This window comes from Pinus tabuliformis, chromosome 9 (assembly GCF_031772625.1).
Source record: "Pinus tabuliformis cultivar Carrire ecotype Pingquan chromosome 9, CPIR1, whole genome shotgun sequence".
Lineage (NCBI taxonomy): Eukaryota > Viridiplantae > Streptophyta > Pinopsida > Pinales > Pinaceae > Pinus > Pinus tabuliformis.
In genome coordinates, this window is record NC_142307.1 from 1960820561 (window position 1) to 1960848178 (window position 27618).

The 27618-nt window shown below is 43.2% G+C and overlaps 1 protein-coding gene across 5 annotated transcripts in view; it reads left to right on the forward strand.

The window, feature by feature from the left end:
• The window catches only part of LOC149156835 (ras-related protein RABC1-like), a 385206-nt gene that overhangs the window by 165862 nt on the left and 191726 nt on the right, over positions 1 to 27618 (forward strand). For all 5 annotated transcript variants that reach the window (XM_089445298.1, XM_089445296.1, XM_089445297.1 and 2 more), the window contains exon 5: positions 26200 to 26321. In XM_089445298.1, coding sequence (XP_089301424.1) covers positions 26200 to 26321 — 122 coding nt within the window. The remainder of the gene's footprint in view (positions 1 to 26199; positions 26322 to 27618) is intronic.

Here is a 27618-nt window from a genome sequence, read left to right on the forward strand (position 1 = left end):
TTGCTATATCCTGTACTGCTGCCCATGGTTTTTCCACTGCCACTGTTGCATCTGTACGATAGCTCCCTCTGCATCCGTGCTGCTGCTGGTCCTTACTCGCAACACTGCACCTCCTCTCATCATGTTGCATCGTGCTGCCCACTGCTGCACTGCAACTTAGTCACTGAGAAGTAAGTAACTGATCTCCCAACTGACCTACCTGTTGGGCTAGAGACATCCACTGATGCTGAAGCTCCCTCTGTTGCTGACAAGTGCTCCCTCTCTGACCTCTGCACTGCTGCAACAACTCCCTGCATCTCGCACCATTGCACGCCTCTCTGTGCCATCCTGCACTGGTGCAACACTCCTGTGCCTCTCGCACTGCTGTAGCCTGCTAGCCTCGCGCTGTCTCGGGACTCCTGCATTGTAGCTCTCTCTGCCGCTCCATCTGCATCCATCTCTACCCACATCGGCCAGTCCTGCTACTCCTTGTCGGGGCTCCTGTAGCAAGGTCTAATCTAAGAGGCTGGGTACCTCGAGGATCCTGCCCCTCATCGCCTGTATTCTGTTTGACTACAGCTCGATGTCTCCCCACTTCTTTTGAAGTGGCACATGAGCACTCATGGCACAACCATCGTCTGTTTCCACTTCTTTCTTTGCCCTTGCTGGCGCTGCCTTGGTCTCGGAGGCCTCTCCCTTACTCTTCTTCCTTGGACATTGGGTCGCATATTGACCCAACTCCCCACAGTGGAAGCACTTGATCTTGGAGAGATCTTTCTTCTTCCGCTTTTCCTGCTTTCCCTGATCATCCGGCATTGGTCCCTATGCTAATGCTAGGCCTGCTGCCCATCATCCTCTGCACTGCTGCATCCTGTATTGCTACCCATGGCTCTGCCACTACCACTGCTACATTTGTACGACAACTCCCTCTGCATTCGTGTTGCTACTGGTCCTTTCTCCCAACACTGCATCCGCACTGCAACTCCTCTCATCATGCTGTATCGCGCTGCCCACTGCTGCACTGCAACTCAGTTACTGAGAAGTAAGTAACTGATCTCCCAACTCTGACCTCTTTGTTGGGCTAGAGACCCTCCTGATGTTGAACAGTGAGTTCAGCGGAAGCAGAGTATATGGCAGCCAGTCTAGCTAGTTGTGAGGCTATCTGGCTTCGCAAGATGTTGTTTGGCTTATTTGGTCAGCCGTTGAGACCTTCAGTGATTTACTGTGATAATCAGAGTTGCATTAAACTCACGGAGAATCTAGTATTTCATGACAGGTCAAAGCATATCGGGATTAGATATCATTTCATCAGAGACTATGTTCAGAAGAGAGCTGTGAAGCTTGAGTATATTTCCACTGATGAGCAGGTTGCAGATATTCTTACCAAAGCCTTACCACGGGGTAAGCATGTCTACTTCAGAGACAAGATGGGTGTGGTGAGGATCACCTTCCTCGGTAAGAGGGAGTGTTGAAATTTGGTACCGGAAGACAGGTGGTTTCCTTAGGCTCTGATCTTTGGCCTAGGGAAAAGTGTCCAAAAGAATTTAATTTTTCTCCTAAAGTGACTTTATAATTTTATAAAGTTAAATCTAATTTAAAAGTGACTTTAAGTGATAAAGTTACTAAGTCTAATTTTAAAATGACTTTTATAAAGTCAATGAAAAATTAGAAAGGAAAAGTGACTTTGGAAATAAATGACTAAGTGGGTCTTTATTAAAGTGGGGTGAATTAAAAAATAAAAAGTGAGATTTAAATGAGCATTTAATCTCAGCCTTAGATCTCAATCTATTTCAGCCAGTGTTGAAAATATCGGTATCGGCAAAATATCGACGAGGGTCCAGAAAATATCTTATCGGCAATATCGACGAAAATATCGGCAAATATCGGCAAGCATAAAAAATAATTTTTTCAAATTTTTAAATATAGCCGATATTTTCAAAATATCGCGATATTTTGCCGATATTTTGAAAATATCGCGATATTTTCTCGGCGATATATCGTTTTGCCGAAAATATCGCGATATTTCCGAATATCGCCGATATTATCAACAGTGATTTCAACCATTGGATTTAGGTATCACCCAAAAGTCACTTGGATCACCCAAAAGTCACTTGGGGTTAGTTTAAAGGAGGAAAAGGTGGAAAAGGTCATTTATTCTTTCATGAGCAGATTGGGAGAAGGAGAGCAAGAGAGATTTCTGAGCAGGGAGGAGAAGGAGACAGCAGCTTGGTACACATTCCAAGGCAGCAGTTGAGCAGATTTGTACAGCTGATTCAACACACAGTGAAAGGCAGATTTTGGCACGATTTTCAAGGAGTGGTTTGCACAAAAATCGAGGCGCAGTTTGCTGATTTTTCTGCACGCAAAACGAGGGCTGTACAACGCATTTATTGTAGTACGTACAACACATTTAATGCTGGCCGTACAGCAACATTTAATGCTGAAAGTGGGCACGAAAATCGAGGAGGCCGTACAGCATTTATTGCTGTTCTGTTTGCTGTAATTTCCAGATTGTTGTGAGGCACGAGAAAAGAGATAAGTTGTAAATTTGCTTGCTGATTTTTTGTTGAATATTTCTCACTGTAAAAAGACATTTTCAGAAATAAAGAAGAGCTCTCAAACTGGTTTTCCCCAAGAGTTGTAGGGGGTTTTTCCAGGGTCACATTGACAAAAAATCTCAGTGTTTAAATGTGTTTTAATGGCTGTTTATTACTGCTGATTTTATTTATGCAATTTCCAGCGTTCTGTAAAATTTTCAGAATTTGTGTTTTCAGCAAATTTATTTTTTCCAGCTTGCTAAATGTATGGTTATGGGAAAGGGCATTTAACTATATGGGAGAAATAAGGAGAAACTGAAAACCGGGGTGGGAAATGAGAAATTTCTACAATGATCCTCTTGCTTTAGCATCAGAAGTAAGATCTATTATGCATGATATCAAAGTCACTAATGTTGAACTAGACATTCCTCTTATAGCTTTTGTCAAGGCACTTTATCCCACTTATTCAAATTATCTTGAGTCATTGCAAGCAAATGGAAACCTCAAAGAGATTACCTTTGACTCCCTTGTGAAAAAGTTTGCTGAGAGAGAGAAGGCTTTTGGGAAAAATACAACTCCTTAGTCTTCTAAAGAAGCTGTGTGTCTTGCACATAGAGAGAAGGATCATGCTCAAGATTCTTCTAGAGGAAGAGGTGGTCGAAGAGGAAGAGGAAGAAGAAATTTCAGAGGCAGGGGGGGCAGGAAATCTCAAGGAGAAAGGTCTGATCTTCATTGCATATGTTGCAATAGAGATGGATCACATGATGCATCCACATGAAATTTCCCTTGGGACAGAATTGAGCAGGAAAGAAATCAACCCAAAGGTAAAACCAATGACTAAGAGAAAGGTAAAGCACTTCAATCCGCTCACTATGTTGTGGCATATTGTAATATTGGAGTAAATGAAGACTTGTTTAATGCTTCATTTGCTTCTTGGAAAAATGATTGGTTGCTTGATTCAGGAGCAACTTGCCACATGACTTTTAGAAGAGATTTTTTTGAAGAATTTACTGATAATGTTGATGGAGTAGCATACTTTGCAGACAAATGAAAACTCAAGCCATCAGGGCTTGGCACAATTAGGCTCAATATGCCTGGTCTTCCAGACTTTCTTCTGCAGGATGTTTTATATCTCCCACAGCTGAGGAGAAACTTGTTGTCCTTAGTCCACATCCGCCAGCAAGGACAGTCCATTCATATGTTTGATGGCAAGGTTGAGGTCAGAAAAACATCAGATCACTCACTTGTCATGACGGGGATAGAAGAAGAAAGACTTCTGAAGCTGCAAGGTACCCTTTCTCGTGCACAAAATTTCTCATACAGTTCTCATTATGATGAAGGTACATTTCCGTCAAGTCTTTTATGGCATGCCAGATTTGGACACTTGAACTATGACAACCTTCACTTGTTTAAGAAAAATGGTGTTACTGGTTTGCCTACAATTCCTAGGAAACTTAAGCAATATGATGCTTGTATTCTAGGAAAGCATAGCAAACAGTGTTTTCATGATTCACATTCCATAGCGCATAGAAAACTTGAACTCATTCATTCAGATTTATGTGGTCCAATGCCTGTTCCTTCTGCAAATGGAAATAAATATATGATGACATTTATTGATGACTACACCAGAATGTGTTGGGTTTATGTATTGAAGAACAATCTGATGCTTTTCAAACATTCAAGAACTTTCGTACATGGATTGAAAATAATGCACAATCTCATATTGGCTCTATTCACATTGATCATGGAAATGAATACTCTTCAAATGAATTTGAAAACTATCTTTGCCAGCATGGGATCAAACATCAAACAATTGTGCCTTATAATCCCCAACAGAATGAACTAGCTGAAAGAATGAATAGGACAATCTTAAATATGGCACGTTCTATGATGTTTTTCAAGAATGTAAAATTGATGTTTTGGGCTAATGCAGTTCTATGTGTTGTGTATGTAAAGAATAGATGTCTATCTAATGTTACTAGAAACAAGACTCCTTATGAAATGTGGTATGGCCACATTCCTTGGGTAAAGCATCTCAAAGTATTTGGTTCCACCTGTTATGCCTTGATACCAAAGGTACAAAGAAACAAATTTGGTGCAAGGAATCGTAAGTGTATCTTCTTGGGGTATTCAAATACCTCCAAAACATACCGTCTCTATGATGAAGTTAATAAGAAGTTTGTTGTATCTAGAGATGTAATCTTTCTTGAATTTTCCAAAGCTGACAGTGTTATTGAGCGGCAACTTGATTGCTTGGATAGATTCGGATATGCAAAATTGTTCCAAGAATTTGATAATCAAATTCCACATCTTGAACGGGGGATTCCTATAATGGATCAATCTGTGGAATCTTCTTCTGAAGCACTCTTTCCCCCACATGAAGCTCCAACCATTGATGATACTTTAAGTGATGTGATTGACAGAATTGTGAGACTCAATCTTGATTCAGTCCCAACTTAGTCAACTAAGCAGCCTGGGCCATCTCGCACAGGTCCTCCAAAATGGATGACAAAGACACTTGAAAGTGTTCATCCTGATGAGGTTGGAAAGACAGGAACAAGAAATTCAACTAGGCAAAATGGAGGTGGTGTAGATGATTTGATTCACTTGTTGATATGGATGTTTCTTATGATTGTGAACTGAATTTGTCTACAGATTTTGAATCAATTTCTTTCAAAGAAGCTGCTTCTCATGATGAATGGAAAGAAGCGATGAAAACATAATTGATGGCAAGTGATATAGTGATGGAACGAAGTGGGGACTAGGGGAATCATCCAGACCACATGTCATGGTACAAGGGTAGCTATAATAAGGGAAGCCCACACCTGGGTATATGAGTGTAGGAGGGAGCAAATCGTGGTACATGAGTTACCCCGACCTTTGTTTTTGCACCTTTCTTCATATGCCTTTTTCCTTTGATTGATGTTTCTTCATAACTCCTCGGGGCTCCAGGGGATGAGAGCATGATGTGCGATATATCGCAGTGGATAGCCCCTTAAGGTGGGGCAGTTCATCGCCCACAAGGGGTTGGGACAATCATAAGTTACTTAATGATGTAGAGGGGCTCATCTAGGGGGCCATCAAAACATAATTGATGGCTAGGATCATCTTTGGATCGATCCGTGTGAGTTTCTAGATAATTCTCACCTTATCTCAATTAATACTAATTAATTAACCGTATTCCCTAAGTTTAGACTTAGGAAATATTTAAAAAATGGTTAATAAATCTAATTGGGACACTTCTAGGCAGAATTTCTAGAAACGATTTCTGGGTTTTGGAGATCTCATGTATTCTAGCCTCCCCACCAAATTTCGTGGCTAGAACTCATCTGCTGCTACAAAAACTAACATTTAGTTGGCTGAATATTATCAGATCTTATAATGTATACCTGGGTTATGTTTTGGAGAGGGAAGGCAACTTAATATGCTGCAATAAATTATATATATTAGGGGTACGTCATTCTTATTTTTGTTTATGTTATTCACCATTGTTTTGAGAATTTGTTTGAAGCACATTTGCATTTGTATATTTTAGTTTGGAAATAAATATATAAAGACACATCTACAATAGTCTACAATTTCCAGCTTGTGAGTAATGTCATGTTTATTAGTGAATGGTGTTATTTGTTGAAGTTTATAAGTCTAACAGTTAGAAACCCTCTTGTACTTTCTGATTTATTCCTTCCTACTTCTTCTGATTAATTAACAAGTTATTTACCATGTAAATACTGAAAAAAACACAAGTACATGCTCGACACATTATAGATCATCAACTGAAGGAAACAGAAACAAGCACACAAATGACACATTATTTTTGGACTAATGTCCTCGGAAAAACCCAATGCGGGAAAACCGGTGCAACAATCTGAGGGTTTGATTTATTAAGAAGTTTCAGAATACAATCTAGGTGCCAAATCTGACTCACCCAACAGAGAAAAATCTCGGCAGTTTCGGCTTCTGCCCTCCGCGTCAGCTTTCTCTACTGTTCTAGCAGTTCCCGTTGTTCCCGGCAATTCCGGCTTTTGCCGTCTGCGTCAGATTTCTCGGTTGTTCCGACAGTTCCTGGCAGTTCCGACTATTCCCGGCAGTTCCCGCTGTTCCCGACAGTTCCGACTTCTGCCCTCTGCGTCAGCTTTCCCGGCTGTTTCTGCAGTTCCGGCTTTTCCTGACAGTTCCTGCTTCTGCCCTCTGCATCAACTTTCCCGGCTGCTGCGCTAATCCTCTCGGCACTATCTTTGCCCCTCTGCTTCTGTATTCACTGCCCCTCAGTTGCAACTTCTGATCACTCTCTCAACTTTCTCAGCAAGCCTAACCCCAGAAAGTCAAAACCTTGATCTCTTGGTGTGTTCTCCAAGAGATCTTCAAGCTTCCTCTTATAGTTTTCTCGTGGACAAATCAACGGCCAAGATTAAGTCCCTAATCAACGACTAAGATTAGATTTTTCTTGGTCCATGACTTTTGGACCATTCTAACACAGTTTTATATTAATTCACACTAATATTTTAATTTCCCTAAGTTTAGACTTAGGGACTTCATTAAAAATATTAATTATTTTTATATCTCCCAAACTGTTTAGAATCTGCCTAAACCCTTTCTCGGTATTGGAGATCTCATGTGCCTTAGCCTCTCCACCAATTTTCGTGGCTAAAGCACATCCGATGCTACCCCAAATCAACACTCCCTCTTAGCGATGATTGTGCTCTAGCAATACTCCTTACTGAGTATCACTCTGATCATCTGGTATCGGTCCCTGGTGCTAGGCCTTCTGCCCATCATCTATACCGTTGCATCTCGTACTGCCACCCATGGCTCTGACATTGACACTGCTGCATCTGTATGACATCTCCCTCTGCATCTGTGCTGCTGCCCATGGCCCTGCCACTGCCACTGCTGCGTCTGCACTGCATCCCCTCTCATCATGCTGCATCCTGCTGCCCATAGCACCGCCACTGCTAACTGCTGCACTGCAACTTAGTTACTGAGAAGTAAGTAATTGATCTCCCAACTCTGACATTTCTGTTAGGCTAGAGACACTCCCGATGCTGAAGCTCCCTCTGTCGCTAACAAGTGCTCCCTCTCTGACCTGTGCGCTGCTGCAACAACTCCCTGCATCTATCACTGTTGCACACCTCTCTGTGCCATCCTGCACTGGTGCAACACTCCCGTGCCTCTCACACTATTGCAGCTTGCTAGCCTCACGCTGTCCTTGGAATCCCGCACTGTAGCTCTCTTTGCCGCTCCATCCTCATTCGTCTCTACCGACATCTGCCAGTCTTGCTACTCCTCTTCAGGGCTCCCGTAGCCAGGTATAATCTAAGATGTTGGGTACCTCGAGGATCCTGCCCCTCATCTTCTGTAGTCTTCTTAACCACAACTCGATGTCTCCCCACTTTTGCTCAAGTGGTGTGTGTGCACGCATGGCATAGTCATCATCTGTCTCCACTTCCTTCTCTGCCCTTGCTGTCACTGCCTTGGTCTCGGAAGCCTCTCCCTTGCTCTTCTTCCTCGGACACTGGGTCGTATAATGACCGAGCTCCCCACAGTGGAAGCAGTTGACCTTGGAGAGGTCCTTCTTCTTCCTCTTTTCTTGCTTACCTTCAGATGCTAGGGAAGCATCCACCTCCTCCTCCTTGATTCTGATCCCCTTGCTGCTGCTTCCCGTCTTGGTCACCCTGTTGATCTCTTCTTGGTGAAGAGCTGCTCACATTTCCTCCTAGTCTGGAAGGGTCGCCCTGCCTAGTATGCTCTGGACAAACACCTCCCAGTCTTCTGAGACTGCATTTAGGGCTGTTCTCACCATCAACTCTGGATTTGGTGTGGCCCCTATAGAAGTCAGCTGATCTCGGATCTCCTTCAATCGACCGAGGAAGGCGTCGATCTGTTCTCCCTTCTGCATCTGGTATGATCGCAGCTGATTTTCTAGGAGCATCTTCCTCTGCACGGAAGTATGCTGATACAAGTGCCGTATTCTTTTTAGCAATATGTGGTACTATATGATACTTGACCCCGTCAAGAATGATACTCTTTGCCCTAGCCATTGCTTCCTCGTACCTGTCATTGTCAGCTGGGTCAACTGGGACCGCTATCGTCTTCAAGGCGAAGTACTTGACACTATTTCTGTCAAGTACGGATAAGATTCTGGTGTTCCAGACTACGAAGTTTGAGGCTCTGTCCAGTCTGTCCTGGTCTCTCACTCTGTGTAGTGCCATTCTGCTGCTCTTCTACTCCCTGATGTCCTGGAAGTTCTTGATGTGATTCCCTCTGAGCCTCGATTTCCCTCTTGGAAATCCTTCTACCAATGTCGAGATGCCCCCTACTCTGATCGTCTGTGCAGTCGCACCACTGATCTAGATTTCTCGGCTAGAAACCCTCAGTAGCAACTCCCTCCTCCTTGGCCTTGCCCTTTTAGGTACTGTTCTGACAACAGTACCCCACCAGCTCCACTCTGGAACTTATCCACAGCCTCCTAAACCCCAACACCCTGAAGGTGAGAGCTCCTAGGCTCTGTGTAGTCCCAACATCGACAAACTAGCTCCCTAAGCCAACTGCGTCAGCCCTCCTGGCCTATGCGTGGCTCTGCATGAGCTTGTCTTTGCCTCCCTCAGCCTCTGCGCAACCTCTTCTTGGCCCGAACTTGATGACGCAAGCACTGTGTCACCCTTTCCTCACTGTTTTGCTACTAGGAACAACTTCTGTCACTCAAGACAATTGTTTTTTGCTACTGCTGCTGCTGCTCGGCTGATGTCCTCAGTTCTCTTGTGATCTGCAACCACACTCTGATACCATGTTGAAGTTTCTAAGTCTAACAGTTAGAAACCCTCTTGTACTTTCTGATTTATTCCTTCCTACTTGTTCTGATTAATTATCAAGTTATTTACCATGTAAATACTGAAAATAAATACAAGTACACGCTCAACACATTACAGATCATCAATTGAAGGAAATAGAAACAAGCACACAAATGACACCGTTATTTTTGGACTAATGTCCCCAGAAAAACCCAATGTGGGAAAACCAGTCCAACTATCTGAGGGTTTGATTTTTTAAGCATCTTCAGAATACAATCTGGGTTCCAAATCTATCTCACCCAACAAAGAAAAATCTCGGCAATTCCGACTTTTGCCCTCTGCGTCTGCTTTCCTGGCTGTTCCGGCAGTTCCAGCTGTTCGCGGCAGTTCCCAGCGATTTCGGCTGTTCCCGACAGTTTCGGCTTCTGCCCTCTATGTCAGCTTTCCCTATTGTTCCGGCAGTTCCTGGCAGTTCTGGTTGTTCTCGACAGTTCTGGCTTTTGCCCTCTGCATCAGCTTTCCCAGCTGTTCCCGGTTGTTCCGACTTCTGCTCTCTGTGTCAACTTTCCCGGCTGCCGCGCTGATCCTCCCGACACTATCTCTGCCTCTCTGCTTCTGTATTCACTGCCCCTCAATTGCAACTCTTGATCACTCTCTCAACTTTCTTAGCAAACCCAGCCCCAGAAAGTCGAAATCTTGATCTCTTGGTGTGTTCTCCAAGTGACCCTCAAGCCTCCTCTTATACTTTTCTCGTGGACAAATCAACGGCTGAGATTAAGTCCCTAATTAACGGCTCCATGACTTTTGGACCATTCTAACATAGTTTTATATTAATTCACATTAATATTTTAATTTCCCTAAGTTTAGACTTAGGGACTTCATTACTCCATGACTTTTGGACCATTCTAACATAGTTTTATATTAATTCACATTAATATTTTAATTTCCCTAATTTTAGACTTAGGGACTTCATTAAAAATATTAATTATTTTAATATCTCCCAACTGTTTAGAATATGCCCAAACCCTTTCTGGGTATTGGAGATCTCATGTGCCTTAGCCTCTCCACCAATTTTCGTGGCTAGAGCACATTCGATGCTACCCCAAATCAACATTATTTATGAAGGCTAAATGGCATTTTGGGTTGTTAGTTAAAGCCTAGTTGTATGTGCTTGCCACTATGTGTTTTTCTCAAGATAAAACAAAAAAAAAATACACCTACAGCTGTACACTCACAATGTCTTTTGATGAAAGCCCTAATTGAAGAGGTTCTCTAAAACTTAAAGAAACATAGTGTTAATTTGGGAGAATCCCAAGAGGGAATATTACAACTTCTTTTTCGATCTGGCTGCAAAAGCTTGAGAGTTTTCATTATTAGGGTCAGTATCAACTTTAGCCTTCAATCTTGTTTCTTCTAGAACACATAAAGCCCATAATTCTTCAAGAGTTTTCATTATTAGGTTCATTATCAACTTTAGCCTTCAATCTTGTTTCTTCTAGAACACATAAAGCCCATAATTCTTTAAAGGTTGGAGTTACCTTTCTAGCATAGATGTCTCTTGTAAAACCATCCCAAGTTGGAGGTAGGGCATTGATTACAAAAGTGATCAATTCAGAGTTAGATATGGTTTCTCCAAGCCTTTGGAGTTGATCTTTGATTTTTGATATTCTCATAAAGTATGAAGCCATGTCGTCTTCTTTTGACATTCTTGTTCCATAGAGTTGATTCCTTAGAGATATCTTTTGGCCGGTTGTGTTGATGGATTATAACTTTACCAATGTATCATAGAATTCCTTGGATGTAGATAAATTTGAAACAAAAAAAATGAGACGATCCTTGATGGACTCAAAGAGAATCTTTTGAGCTCTAATTTCTCCCTTATTGTATTTGGCCACGTCTTGAGCATTGTTTTTATCTGGTTATGGAACATTGCTTTCAACAAATTGCATGACTATTCTTTAAGAACTAAATCAATCCTCTTCTTCCAAGCCTTGAAATTGGATGATCCATCAAGCTTATTACCTTCCTCGCTGATAGATGCCATTTAATTGGGAGTATTAGATTGTAATATTCCTAATGGAAAATTTGCAGTGATAACAAAGACATGTAATAAATTTCAAAACAAAATTTGTTCAACAATTTACACATATAACAAGAATTTCTCCTCAAATACCAAACTGACCAATTTTCATTAATATATTGGGTGGAGTACCATAGAAGATGCAAGAGGTGCACCTGGGCTTGCACAAGGCAAGCTACAAGCCTCAGGTGATCAATACAAAAATGCCTAATTGCTGTAGAAATGTTGTTCTCCAGAAAACTGCGCTGGCCCTCTAATTTTGAATTGCTGGCTGACTTCAAGCTCTGATTTACACCCTCAAAACAACCTAGAAAATTCTATAAAATTAGGAGTGTGCTCCTTGCCAAAACCCAGAAAAACCCAGAAAGGGTTTTCCCTAGTTTTGACCCTCAAAATTCGGCCTCCTAGAACTTGGCCCTCCTCCAAACCAGAAATCTCCACCTATAGCTTGAATTGTTGTTTCTAGCTCCCAAAATGCGAAGAAACCCCTCCAAGTATGTCTCCCATCAAAATCCCAGCAATGCAACTCCTCAATCCTCTGGCTCCTTCTAAACATCCCACACCCTAGACTGCACAGTCCTGGCGAAAATGACGCAGTTCCTTGAGCCAAAAATTCGACCTGAGTGCTAGGATCCTCCTGCTGCTGAAATATCGCTCCCCTAAGCTGGAAATTAGACAAGGATCACTTCGGAAACACTTCTCACCCAGTTCTTGACGCCTCTGTTACACCAAAACAATGTGGCTTCCTCCCCTGTGTCCCTGCTGAGCCAAGGCAGTGTAAATCTTTGTAGGAAGTAACTCTCTCTGTCTCCAAATGAAAATTGGAAACCTTCCTAGGGTGGCACTCGAGGTCCACCGAAGAAAGGGTGAGCTTCACTCCTTGGGAAGATTTTATGCTAAGCAGCACGTTGTAGCTCAGCTGAACAACCAAAGCAACAATGAATTCTCAAATCATCAAAAGGCCCCAAATGCTGCTGCTCTTCTCCTATTTATGTTTTCTCCCTTGAGTCTCATGTGGGTCCCATCAATAATTTCGACCCCCACTTAGGAAAATCGAACTACCTTCAAGGGGTGCGTATTATTTGTGGGTGAGTGGTCCCAACATTCCACTAAAATGCACATCGACCCCCTTTTTCCTAAGTTTCTTCACCAAAATTGCATTAAGCCAAAAAAGACAAAATTAACAAAATTGTTTTTCTCACCTTAAATAATTAGGAAGGGACATTACAGTCCTCCCCTCCTGGATGTTGCTTGTCCCCAAGCAACTGCAAAACTAGATGCTGCAAAATTTGTTCACTCTCCCATGTGGCATCCTCTTCTGGCAAATCCTTCCATTTGACCAAGTGCTCCCTGATCACCCTGTTTCTCAACCTCCTCTCCCGGGTCTCCAATATGAACTCGGGTGTCAAAACTAAGTTCCCCTCATCATCCAAGGGAGGCAACTCAGTTGCTGTTGTAACATGCTGCCCCAACGCCTTTTTCAGGCATGAGATGTGGAACACGTTGTGGATCCAGCTCTCTGAAGGTAGCTCCAACTCATAAGCCACCTCTCCAACCCTCCTGACCACCTTATACGACCCATAAAACCGAGGTCGAAGCTCTTTTGCTCCCTTTTGCTCGAGTGAAGACTGTCTATAAAGCTGCAAGCGTAGGTAGACCATGTCCCCCACCTTAAAATGTCTCTCCATCATTTTCTTATCAGCATACATCTTTTGCTGATTTTGGGCCACCTGCAGGTTGTTTTTGAGAGCTTGGAGAATCTCCTGGCTCTCTTGAACCCAATCCTTTGCCCTGGAGCCCTGCTATCTCCAAACACAATGTCAGAAAAAGAAAGTGCATCATATCCATAAAGTGCTCGGAAAGGAGACATATGATAAGTGGTGTTGTAGTAGAACCCTCCTAGATGAAGCCAGTTGACTCACGCTCTCTGCTGGCCTGTCACATAGTTGCATAGGTACCCGTCCAACCACTTGTTCATGATCTCGGTCTGCCCATCCGTCTGGGCGTGATAGCTAGTACTAGGTGTAATATTTGTCCCCACCAGCTGGAACAACTCTTGCCAGAAAGCCCCCATAAACCTGTTGTCCCTATCACTAATGATGGTCTTGGGGAGACCATGTAATCGGAAGACCTCCCGAAAGAATAACTCGGCCACCTAGGAGGCTAAAGATCTCAATGAGATGGCAAAGAAATGGGCAAACTTGGTCAACCTGTTGACCACCACATAAATGCAGTCTCGCCCCTACGTAGCTGGGAACCTCGTGATAAAATCCATGGACACACTCTCCCACTTCCTCTTTGGAATGGGAAGTGGCTGCAATAAACCAGCTAGATGTGACAACTCCACCTTGTTCCTCTAACAATATACACACTCCTGCATGTGCCTCAACACATCTCTTTTGAGCCCCCGCCATGAAAAGCTCTCTCTGATAACATGATATGTCTTGAGGAAGCCCAACTGTGCTGCTAGCAGGGCATCATGAGATGCTTGCAAAATTCTCTCCTTAAGCTGAGATCCTAGCACCAAATATATCCGGCCTTTGTAGTAGATCACATCATCCATCACTCAGAACTTGTCATCCCTGTGGGTACCATCCAAAATCTCACAAGCCTGTCTGTCCTTGGAGTACTCAACCAAGAGTTGAGCCTTCCAATCATGTGTAAGGTCCATCAGAGATAGTGTTGCAAGCCTCATAGAGAAGGAATCTACCACAACGTTGTGCTTGCCCTTCACATGCTTGATCTAAAAATCATAAGCCTGGAGCTTACTCACCCATTTCTGTTGTCTCTCCTATAATGACTGCTGCTCCAAGAAAAGACGAAGACTGTTGTGATCAGTCTTTACTTTGAACAAGTTTCCCTCCAAATACTGCTTGAATTTGGCCATTGCATGCATGACGTCCAACATCTTCTTATCGTACACCAAGTACAACTGCTCATGTGGTAGCAACTTCCTACTCTCGAATGTAATAGGATGGCCTCCCTATGTCAACATGGCCCCAACTCCCTCGCTCGAGGCATCACACTCCAACACAAAAGACCTCGTGAAGTCTGGTAAAGCCAAGACAGGACAACTGCTCATAACCCTCTTGAGGCGCTCAAAGGCCTCCTCCGCCACCTGCGTCCAATCAAAAGCTCCCCTTTTTGTCAAATCAGTGAGGGGTGCTGCCAGCTGTGAGAATCCCCTCACGAATCTCCTATAATATGTGCAAATTCCCAGGAACCCCCTTAGCTCTGTTATGTTCCTGGGTGTTGACCAATCCAGTATGGCTCTGATCTTCTCCTGGTGTACCTTTACTCCATCCTCCCCAATCACGTGCCCTAGGTACAACATCTTTGTTAGCCCAAATTCACATTTGGACATCTTCGCATACAACTGTTGCTCCTCTAGTATGCGAAGCACTACCTCCAAGTGTTGAAGGTGCTCCTCCCAAGTCCAACTATAAATGAGTATGTCGTCAAAGAAAACAAGGACAAAACGCCTCAACTGCCCACAAAACACGTGGTTCATACAGGACTGGAATGTAGCCGGAGCGTTGGTTAGCCCAAAGGGCATCACCAAGAACTCGAAATGTCCATAGTGGCAACAGAAGGCAGTCTTTGGGATATCCTGTTCCCTCACCCGGATCTGATGATATCCCGAATGTAGATCTATCTTAGAGAAGTATTTCGCCCCTCTAAGCTCATCCATCAGCTCGTCAATGCGCGGAATGGGATATCTATTCTTCAATGTTTTCTTGTTGAGGGCCTTATAGTCTATACACGTGTAGTGTCCCATCCTTCTTCTTCACCAGTACCACGGAAGAAAAGAAGGGACTCGAACTCAGCCTGATGTGACCCAACCTCAACAACTCCTGGATGGCCCTCTCTCTCTTCCTTATAGGCCTTTGGGTGCCTATACGGGGTGGTGATGACTGCGTTCACTCCATCCTCAAACTCAGTGGTGTGCTCAAACCCACAATCTGTGGGTCTGCCTGGTGGGATCTCTCCAAAAGTGCCATGGTGTCTCTCCAACAAGGCCAATATATCTGGGTGCACAGGTTGTTTCAGAGCCCCTATCTCCAAAATCCTCAACTCGATTGCCCACTCTATGTCCCCATGCCGTAGAAATGCCTCTATTTGGTAAGCTGAAATTGTCTGTGGAGGGTGAGAGTGCATTCCCCTAAATAACACCATCTCCCCATCTGGCCCCAAAAACTCCATCTCTAGCTTCTACCAATCAATGGTGACCCTCCCCAATGAATACAACCACTGGACACCCAACACCACATTGGTGTTTGGGACATCAACTACAAAAAAGTGACCAGTGAGCGAGTAGTTCCCCATCCTCACAGTCAGCCCGGGAACATACTTCGTGCACTGCATGGTCCGATCTCTTGGCACCAGCACGGAGAACCCCTCAAATGTCTCTGTCTGGATGCCCCTACACTCCACCATCTGAGCATCAATAAAGTTGTGGGTAGCCCCACTGTCCACTAGGACTGACAATCGATACGCCTGTACTGCCCCCCTAATCTTGAGCATCAAGTACTTCGGCACTCCCGAAGTGAAGCAAGGACTCCCCCAGATGGGGCAAACGGTCCTCCTCTCGGTGGTGGTGGTGGTGGCCCTCCTGATGTCTGTCCTTCCTCCTCTCCCTGCTCGGCTCCCATCTCGGCCTCCTCATTGGGCTCACTGTCTGAATACACCTCAATGAAATGGGCCTTTTCCTTGGTGCACTTATGCTCAGGTGCCTAAATCTCCTGGCACGTGAAGCACAACCTCCTCCTCCGAAGGTCTCTCCAGGTTTCATCATCTAGTTGGCCACATCCTCCATCTCTCTGCGGTGGCCTGGTGTTTCAGTTCCCTTGTGGTGCTGTGGGTCTAGAGAGAACGAAGGCCAGGGTCTTGGGCACTACATCAATCATATCTCGGGTCATGGAGATAGCATTCGAAAGTGACGTGGATTTGTAAGAGCTCACCCAATCATGCAAAGGCTCAACAAGCCCCTCCAAAAATATCATAATCAACTGAGCCTCTGAGATGTCTATCACCATCACTGCCAATCTCTGGAACTCCGTAATGTAAGCCTTTGTGTTGCTAGTCTGGCTTTGATGAGCTAACTCCCTGAAACGCAACTCTGGGTCTTTCCTCTCAAACCTCTCTAGTAGCCTCCGAGTGAACTCTGTGTAAGTGGTGATATGCATGTGTCCCAATGTGATCAGCCATGATACCACCACTTAGGCATTGCCCTCTAAGTGAAGGGTAGAAAATCGTATAGCATCAACTTCCTACATGGGGTTCAGGTGGAAATATGTGTCTAGCTTTTGGATCCATGCCATGGTCGAACTCTTTGTTGACCCATCAAAGTTTGGAAGTGTAACCTTCCCTGCTAACTTCTGCACATCCTGGTTGGATGTTCCCCCTCTCTAGTGGGCTCCAGCCCCTGTAGTGCACCTCTGTTTGAGGTGGATGTACTCCCCAAAAGATATCACTTGCTTAATTTGGGTGTCCAACTCCTCATACTCATCAATCCCAGACGCAACTGAGTGGACCAAATCTGTAACCAGGTCTGGCTTCCTCTCCGGCTCGGTCTCCTCTACAAAGTGAGGTAAAGTAGGATGACCATCCTGTCCACGCTGGGGAGTATGTGGGAGATGATAAGTACGGCTGCCTCCTCCTGATCTGGAGCACCCATCACCTTGAGGCTCTTCCTCGAGCCTTCCACCCATCTGCAGCCCCATCACCTGCTGCATCCTGTCCATCATGAGCTGCCCTTGCTTCATCATCTGCTGATTAGTCCTCAGCAGCTCCTCCAAAACTTGTTTTGACCCATTGGCCTGGGTTGCTCGTTGTCCTCGTAATTGTCCATCCCTCCTCCACAGTTCTCCACCTCGGTTTGAAAATGGGCCTGGGCCTTCATCTATACCTCGAACCTTGCCTCTGCCTCTACCACAACCTCTCTGAAAGACTACCCCTTGGTATCGTGGTGGCATCACCTGCTGTTGTTCCCCACCCTGCCCAAGAACATGCTTCGATACCACTGTAATATTCCTAATGGAAAATTTGTACTGATAACAAAGACATGTAATAAATTTCAAAACAAAATTGGTTCAACAATTTACACAAATAATAGGAATTTCTCCTCAAACACCAAACTGCGCAATTTTCATTAATATAATGGCTGGAGTACAATAGTGTTAAAGAATCTAGGGCATCTAGGTATCACGAGATTCTTCTTACAATGATAACGATTTGTGAAGTACATTTTACTTCTCTTATTAGCACAATCTTCTCTTATTATTATTAGTGTGTGTTTCCTTACTTCATCAAACAATTACCAAAAAAAAGGAGACCAACACAAGATGTTGGCTCTCAGCTAGGGCAAAACCTCTCTCTCCTAGAGAAGAAAACCCTTCAGCAAATTTCTCTTATTGAAGCTTCAATTGACAAATGCCAAACCCTAGACCCTTGACCAGTGGATCCTCCAAGCACAAGACACAATCTCTCTTACGATGATAACGATTTGTGAAGTACTTTTTACTTCTCTTATTAGCACAATCTTCTCTTATTATTATTAGTGTGTGTTTTCTTACTTCATCAAACAATTTCCAAAAAAAGGGAGACAAGAACACAAGATGTTGGCTTTCAGACAGGGCAAAACCTCTCTCTCCTAGAGAAGAAAACTCTTAAGCAAATTTCTCTTATGGAAGCTTCAATTGACAAATGCCAAACCCTAGACCCTTGACCAGTGGATCCTCCAAGCACAAGACACAATCTCTCTTCCTTTTGACCTTCAATCAATGCCTTCTTCTGCTTTGCACCTTGATCTCTTCCTTCACACTTCTTACAGCAACTGAGAACTCTTTTTCCAACAACGACAGAAACCCTAGGTTGTTGATTTGGGGTAGCATCGGATGTGCTCTAGCCACAAAATTTGGTGGAGAGGTTGGGGCACATGATATCTCCAATACCCAGAAAGGGGTTGGACAGATTCTAAAGAGATTAGGAGGTATTAAAATAATTAATATTTTTAATGGAGTCCCTAAGTCTAAACTTAGGATATTAATTTGTATTAATATGAATCTGTGTTAGAATGGTCCAAAAGACGATCAAGCCAGATCTAATCTTAGTCATTGATTAGGGACTTAATCTCGGCTGTTGATATGTCAACAGTAAAAGTATAAGAGGAGGCTTGAGAGTCACTTGGAGAACACACCAGAGTGATCAGTCATTCTATTCTCTAGAGCGGGGTTTGCTAGGAGAGATAGAATCAGTGATCGGAGAGCCGCTGAGGGGCATTGAGTACAGGGAGACAAAGAAGCAGAGATAGTGTCGAGAGAGCAGCAGAACAACCAGAGAGAGTGACGCAGGAGCAACCAGTGCTCACCCAAGGCCACGCAGAGGCATCTAAGTGTTGTGAAAAGCACCAGAGAGGCCAGTGTCGCTGGCGCACAGGGTCAAAGAGCTGACGCAGGGCCAACGTTGGGCTAGGAGAGGCTAACGCAGTCTAGATTGGGCAGATGCTGGGGTTTCTGCGGCAGATTGGTGCTGAGTAGTTGCCGGAAGGATTATCCGGGGTTTCAACCAATAGATTTGTCAGAAATTGAGAGGTATTACTACTAAGGAAATTCTCTGTTGGGTAGGCCAGTTTCGGCACTCAGATTGTACTCTGACATTGCTTAATAAGAAAACCTTCAGATAGCTGCACTGATTTTCCCACATTGGGTTTTTCTGGGACATTAGTCCAAAAATAATGGTGTCATATGGTGTGTTAGTTTCTGTTTCTTTTTAGTTGTTGATCTGTAATATGTTGAGCATGCACTAGTGTTTATTTTTAGTATTTACATTGTAAATAAATTGTTAAGGAAAATAACAAGTAGGTAGGAATAAATCAGATAAAGTGCATGGAGGGTTTCTAACTAAATAAACTTAGAAACTTCAACATGGTATCAGAGCAAGGTTGCAGATCACAAGAGGACTAAAGTACATCAGCCGAGCGGAGCAATAGTAGTAGAAAACAGCTGTCCTGAGGTGACAAAAGTTGTTTCTAGTAGCACAGCAGCTAAGGAGAGTGACGCAGAGCCAGCCAGGGTTCACGCAGGGCCACGTAGAGGTAGCCGGGAGCTGTGCAGAGCCTCAGAGAGGCTAGCGTTTTTGACGTAGAGGGCCAGAGGGCTAACACAGGGCTTCCCGGGGCCGACGCAAACCCATTCAGGGTGACACATGGCCAGCGTGATGTAGAGAGAGGCTGACACAGTCCACAGATAGGCAGTTGTTGGGGTTTAGAAGGCTGCAGGAATATTGCAGAGTGGAGCTAGTGAGGTACTGTAGTTAGAACAGTACCTGACAGAGTAGGGCCAGAGGAGTTGCTACCGAGGGTTTCTAGCCGAGAAACTCGGATCAGTGATGTGGTTACACAAGGCGATCAGAGTGGGGGGCATCTCGACAAGCGGCAAAAGGATTTCCAAGAGGGAAATCAGGACTTAGAGGGAGTCCAAAAAATAACTTCCAGACGGGAAGTAGAGACTCATAGGAGTCGAACAGAGAACTTCCAAGAGGGAAGTAGAGGAGCATCATGGCACTACACAGAGTAAGAGACCAAGATAGACTGGACGGAGCATCGAACTTCGCAGCCTGGAAAGCCAGAATCTTATTCGTACTTGACAGGAATCGTGTCAAGAACTTTGCCTTGAAGGTAATAGTTGTCCCAGTCGACCCCAGTGATAATGACAGGGACGAGGAGGCGATGGCGAGGGCCAAGAGCATTATCCTTGACGGGGTCAAGGATCATGTAATACCACACATAGCCGAGAAGGAAACGACATTTGAGATGTGGGAGGCTCTCAAGAAGCTGTACCAACGTACTTCTATGCAGAGAAGAATGTTGCTTGAGAATCAGATGAGGTCGTATTAGATGAAAAAGGGACAATCGATTGACACCTCCCTCGGAGCACTGAATGAGATCTAAGATCAGTTGACTACTATAGGGGCGATACCAGATCAAGAGCTAATGGGGAGGACAACCTTGAATGCTGTCTCAGAAGATTGGGAGGTATTTGTCTAGAGTATACTGGGCAGATAGACACTTCCATCTTGGGACGAGATGTGGGTAACTCTTCACCAGGAAGAGATTAGACGACAATTGAAGATGGGTAGCAGCAGCAAGGGGATCAAAGTCCAGCAGGAGGAGGAAGATGTGGCCCTAGCATCCGAGGGAAAGCAGGAGAAGCGGAAGAAGAAGGATCTCTCCAAGATCAAGTGCTTCCACTGTGGGGCGCTGGGTCATTATGCGATCTAGTGTCCAAGGAAGAAGAGTAAGGGAGAGTCTTCCGAGACTAAGATAGCGCCAATACGGGTAGAGAAGGAAGTTTTGACAGACGATGACTGTGCCATGAGTGCACATGCACCACTTGAGCGGAAGTTGGGAGACATCGAGCTGTAGTCAGGTGGACTACAGGCGATGAGGGGCAGGATCCTTGAGGTACCCAGCCTTTTGGATTAGACCTTGCTACGGGAGCCCCGACGATGAGTAGCAGCACTGGCTGAGTGGGTAGAGACGGATGTGGATGGAATGGCAGAGAGAGCTACAATGCAGGAGTCCCGAGATAGCGTGAGGCTAGCAGGCTGCAGTAGTGCGAGAGGCACAGGAGTGTTGCACCAATGCAGGATGGCACAAAGAGGTGTGCAACGGTGCAAGATGCAGGGAGTTGTTGCAGCAGCGCAGAGGTCAGAGAGGGAGCACTTGTCAGCGGCAGAGGGAGCTTCAGCATCAGTGGGTGTCTCTAGTCGAATAGGGAAGTTAGATTGGGAGATTAGTTTCTTACTTCTTAGTAACTGAGTTGCAGTGTAGCAGTGGGCAACACGATGCAACATGATGAGAGGAGGTGCAGTGCGGATGCAGTGCTGGGAAAAAGGACCAGCAGCAACATGGATGCAAAGGGAGCTGTCATACAGATGCCGCAGTGGCGGTGGCAGAACCATGGGCAGCAGTACAAGATGCAGCAGTGTAGAGGATGTTGGGTAGGAAGGCCTAACATCAGCGCAGGTATTGATGCCGGATGATCAGAGTAATACTCAGTAAGGAGTATTGCTAGAGGACACTCCTTGCTAAGAGGGAGTGTTGATTTGGGCTAGCATCGGATGTGCTCTAGCCAAGAAATTTGGTGGAGAGGTTGGGGCACATGAGATCTCCAATACCTAGAAAGGGTTTGGGCAGATTCTAAACACATTAGGAGATATTAAAATAATTAATATTTTTAATGGGGTCCCTTATTCTAAACTTAGGGAAAATAGAATATTAATGTGTATTAATATGAATCTATGTTAGAATGGTCCAAAAGACATGGATCAAGCCACATCTAATCTTAGCCATTGATTAGGGACTTAATCTCTGCCATTGATATGTCAATAGGAAAAGTATAAGAGGAGGCTTGAGGGTCACTTGGAGAACACACCAGAGTGATCAGTCATTCTATTCTCTAGAGCGGGGTTTGCTAAGAGAGATAGAATCAGTGATCGGAGAGTAGATGAGGGGCATTGAGTACAGAGAGACAGAGAGGCAGAGATAGTGCCGGGAGAGTTGCAGAACAGCTAGAGAGAATGATGTAGGAGCAACCAGTGCTCACCTAGGGCCACGCAGAGTCAACTAAGTGTTGCTCACAATGCTAGAGAGGCCAGCGTAGCTGACGCAAAGGGTCAGAGTGCGGACGCAAAGGGTCAGAGTGCTGACGCAGGGCCTCTTGCGGTGACGCAGGCCAAGATAGGCTGATGCAGGGCCAACGCTATGCTAGGAGAGGCTGACGCAGTCCAAATTGGGCAAACGCTTGGGTTTCTGGGGCAGATTGGTGCTGAGTAGCTGCTGGAAGGATTATCCGGGGTTTCAGCCAGTAGATTTGTCAGAAATTGAGAGGTATTACTGCTAAGGATATTCTCTGTTGGGTAGGTCAGTTTCTGCACCCAGATTGGACTCTGATATTGCTTAACAAGAAAACCCTCAGATAGCTGCACTGGTTTTCCCACATTGGGTTTTTCCAGGGACATTAGGCAAAAAATAATGGTGTCATATGGTGTGTTTGTTTCTGTTTCTTTTTAGTTGCTGATCTGTAATATGTTGAGCATGCACTAGTGTTTATTTTCAGTGTTTACATTGTAAATAAATTGTTAAGGAAAATAACAAGTAGGTATGAATAAATCAGATAAAGTGCATGGAGGGTTTCTAACCAAGTAAACTTAGAGACTTTAGCATAGGTCTCTTTAGAGACCTCTTCTTTGGTGTCTTCTTTTCCCTTTCTACTTTGCTTGGCAAACTTCCTTTTCCTTGATACTTAGGCTACAGAGTGAGACTTTCCTTGAGATATATTTCCAAGTTGAGAGGCTGATCCTCTTACCCTACTGTAGGTCTGATTTCTTCGCACGTGTGATTGATCTAGGGCTTGAAATAAACCCTTTTACTTTCTCCTTTCTTTCACTAAATGAGGGACCTCCTTCGCTTGAGATGGAGACCTATTTAGAGCCTTTTCTTACCCAATCAAATTCTTCTTGTGTTGCTGTCCTTGTGGATCTGATATGATTGCAAAGATACCCTCTTTCCTTCGCACGTGTGATAGAGAATAGAACCAAAAAAAAATCCTCCCAAACTCAGATTCTTTTTCCTCTTCTTCACTGCCCTAGAATCACCTCAATGCTCGCTTTATTACCTCTTTTTCATCCTTCCTTCTTTCGCTGATTTCAGAGATGAGTAGTGATACTTTTGTGAGGTCGAACTGCCCTATATATAGGAGACTATCCCTCCTATTTGGGCCGACTTGAGCTAGTGAGGCCGACATGTCCTCAAGTGTACAAAAAATTCATTTTTTAGCCAACTTTGAAGAGGAGACTTATCTTTGCTTTGGAGGATTACCCTTAACATATATCTTTGACTCTAATACATATGTTTACATAGTGTAACATGCTCACATGGGTCTTCAACCATTACATTGACTCTTTGACTTTCGTAGGAGCACTTAAACATGTGCTTGACCTATCAAATGGGCAAGAAACCCATTCTTGATAATGATAAAAATAATAATTCTTTTCTTTTACAAGTACAAGGATCAAAATTACATTTATGAAGACCAAACCTAGTTACACTTTCTTCAACAAATAGAAGATGGAAGAGGTGCACCTGGGCTTTCACAAGGAAAGCTACAAGCCTCAGGTGATCAATACAAAAATGCCCAAATACTGTAGAAATGATGCTCTCTAGAAAACTGTGCTAGCCTTCTAATTATGAACTGCTGGCTGACTTCAGACTCTTATTTACCCTCTCAAAACAGCCCAACAAATTCTATAAAATTAGGAGTGTGCTCCTTGCCAAAAACCTAGAAAAACCCAGAAAGGGTTTTCCCTAGTTTTGACCCTCCAAATTCGGCCTCCTAGAGCTTGGCCCTCCTCCAAACCAGAAATCTGCACCTGTAGCTGGAACTGTTGTTTCTTGCTCCCAAAATGCTAAGAAACCCCTCCAAGTATGCCTCCCATCAAAATCCCAACAACCCAACTCCTCAATCCTCTGGCCAAGGCTCCCTCTAAACAGCCCACACCATAGACTGTGCAGTTTTAGGGAAAATGACGCAGTCCCTTGAGCCAGAAATTTGACCTGAGTGTTAGGCTCCTCCTCCTACTGAAATATCACTCCTCTAAGCTGGAAATTGGACAAGGATCACTCCGACAACACTTCTCACCCAATTCCCGACACCTCTGCTCCACCAAAACAACGTGGCTTCCTCCACTGTGTCCTTGCTGAGCCAAGGCAGCGTAAATCTCTGTAGGATGTAACTCTCTCTGTCTCCAAATGAAAAGGGGAAACCTTCCTAGGGTGGCACTCGAGGTCCACCAAAGAAAGGGTGAGCTTCACTCCTTGGGAAGCTCTTGTGCTAAGCAGCACGTTGTAGCTCAGCTGAACAACCAAAGCAACAATGAATTCTCAAATCATTGAAAGGCCCCAAATGTTGCTCCTCTTCTCCTATTTATGCTTGCTTCCTTTAGTCTCATGTGGGTCCCATCAATAATTTCGACCCCCACTTAGGAAAATCGAACTTCCTTCAAGGGTTGCATATTATTTGTGGGTGAGTGGCCTCCACATTCCACTAAAATACACATCGACCCCCTTTTTCCTAAGGTTTTTCATCAAAATTTCATTAAGCCAAAAATGACAATTGTTTTTCTCACCTTAGGAAAAATAATTAGGAAGGGACATTACATAGACAAAGAATAGAAGAGTACTTACTCTAAAGGGCTGCTACAAGAATGTCTTCAAGGATGTATTCAGGTGAATGAAAGCTGCTACAATGATGTCTTCAAGAGATCTTTGATCTTCAAGGTTCCTTAGCTTTGATAGTGAGAGAGGTGTCTTCAAATATGTCAACAGATAGTGATCTTCCTTCCTTTACCTTAGCTCTGATACCATGTTGAGAAACCAAGTGTAGTAGAGATTAACACCTAATTTCTCTTCTTGATAATCACTTGTGAATATTGGATGTTTCTTTATTACTTCTTATATCTTCTTCATCAAGCAACTATAGAAATGTTCAATCTTTCAGGAATATAAGATCACAAAGAGACAAGAGACGCCAAAATTACTCTACTAGCTAGGGTAAAACCCAACAATCCTTCTCTTATAGAATCAGATCAAAATGAGATATCCAAGACCAAGACCAAGACCAAACTGCCACTAAGAGACCAAGTCCAAACCACCCTCCAAGTCAACTCCAAGGTCAAAGTCAACACTAGTCAAACTTGCTCCAAACTGGTCAAACTTCAGGAATTTCGGACCTGCAACTAGGGCTGAATTTCGGCCTGCAATTACCTCAAAAAAATTCGGCCTCTTTCACAGGAATTACAGTCCACACTTGTGAGCCGCCACTAGGTCAAACTTTGGTCTACTTGGAATATTTTTCTTGTCTTTCTCTCCTTTGAGTCAGCTTTCGTTTCTTCTTTGCTAGGTTCAGATCTGCTCTTTTTTGTGTATGTGAATGATCTCTCAAGTAGGCCGAACTGCCTATTATATATAGCTGTCCAGGAGGGTCGAATGGGTGTCTAGTGGAGGTCTAGGCCGAATTGTCTAAGGAAGGCTGACTTGGTCAACTTGTGGACTTATGACTCAACATAAAATTCAAATTCCATTTTCTCACAAATGTTCAAATGGGACATGACTGAACTACATTTTCTTTTGACTTATGATAAATTCTTTTTGACTCTTTAAGCATGAAGAACATGCTTTGACAAAAATATAAGAAATATAAATATAAATATAATAAATATATCAATGATAAATTTACATTATGAAGACCAATTCTAGATACAACTTCAACAAAAGGTTTATAACATTTTAGCTTCTTGACAATCAAATATTTTCAAATTTTTGGATGTATTGATCTGGCAAGAAAAGAAGTAGGCCACATACTAGTTTAAATCACATTACCTTTTGGATCACTCAATTGTTCAAAAAGCTTTTGATCGGGTGTATTATGTAAAGTGGTTTATGTGCATCGGCCTTATTGTCTTCACCTTACAAAATTCATATGGATATTTAATCTATCCAACATGCGCTTTACAATTTTGTTCAATGCATGGCATTATTTTTCTAATATATACCTATATAAAAGAAAGAATTAAAAATATGGTTGCACTCAAGATTTTTCATCATGAGTCAAAGTAGCATTTGTGATCTATCCATCTCTTAGTTGTATTTATACCTTCATTTGCAAAGTTTATAACAAACCTTCATGTTTTAGTTGTTTTCGCTGCATTCTGTCATGTGTAGCTGATAAGTATCAACATTTTTGTTTTGTTGCAGTCTATGATGTAACACGTCGAGAGACATTTACAAATCTATCGGACGTGTGGTTAAAAGAATTGGAACTCTATTCTACATATCAAGATTGTATCAAGATGGTTGTTGGGAATAAAGTAGACAAGGTAATCTCCTTTTAGAATAAAAATTCAATCAAATCAATGCATATGGATTATTAGTCATGATTATTACCAATGTTGGAATAGATCTAGGGGTGTCCAGTGAATAAATATTTCTTCTTGTTTCTAAATGAATATGGTTATTGAATATATGTATTTTATATATTGTACATCTGTGTACATACGGTCACTTTTTGAATTGGAAGAAAGCTTTAGGGCAGTATTCTTTAGACTTGAAACACAGACAAAAAGAAGAAACACTCATTATTATAGTATTAACATGGGTGCATGCTTATTATAGAGTGTGGCGGATGGCCTCCACACTTGAGGATAAGCTATATGGCTAGCCAAACCAATGGTTGATGAGTATCCTTTTCTTGGTTTAAATGGTTTGGTTCATATTACAAATGGAGTATTGATGTCTTTTGAGATAGAATAAGGGGCAAGTCATCCTTGTCTCATTCCCTTCTTCCTCTCTTTGGCGAAGTTTTGCCAATAGAGCACTGAAATCAAAATTTCTCTGTTTATGAGTCTGAAAATTGACCATTGTTGAAAAAATTGCCATTGGAAAAAGATGCTGAGGGTCTGGGCATTGAGACATGGGATAAATTGGTTAAAAATTCAGAAAAATCCAGCTAACCATGGAAGTATTAAAAAGTAAAAAATGAATTCTTTTTTTGCATTTTCTAAAAATATAAACCAACAAAAACATCAAATAAACACTTCAGCACATAAATATGGGAAAAACACTGATATATATGATGTAGTGGATGCCAATTGATAAATCAAAGTTCAAACCTCCATTTTTGTCACTAAATCTTGATAATTGTCGGTTCAAGACTAATAAAATACAAATTACATATATAATAAATGTATCTCAATATCATGAGCTACAATGATTAATCTAGCAGCTAGCTATTGATTCATGATAGGTAAAGAAATGGCTCATCCTCTCATAGAAGAAGCCCTGTGGCTGGAGATGTATGACCATTGGTGGGTGTTTCACTTCTTGTGAAGGTGGTGTTGAGGCTGGCACATCAGTTTTGTCATTCTTAGTTTCCTCCTCCATCATATATATATATATATATATATATATATTAAAATTTCCTTGGTGGTGGGTGGAGACGAAAATGCTTGTTATGGAGGAGGCATCTAAGTGGTTACATAAGGAGGAGACTAATAATGACGAGGCTGATGTGCCAGCCTCAACACCACCTTCTACACGCATACACATCAATGTAAATCCAAACCATTAGACAATAGATATGCAAAGTTTGTGTTGATGAAAGTAGCTCAGGCAAGT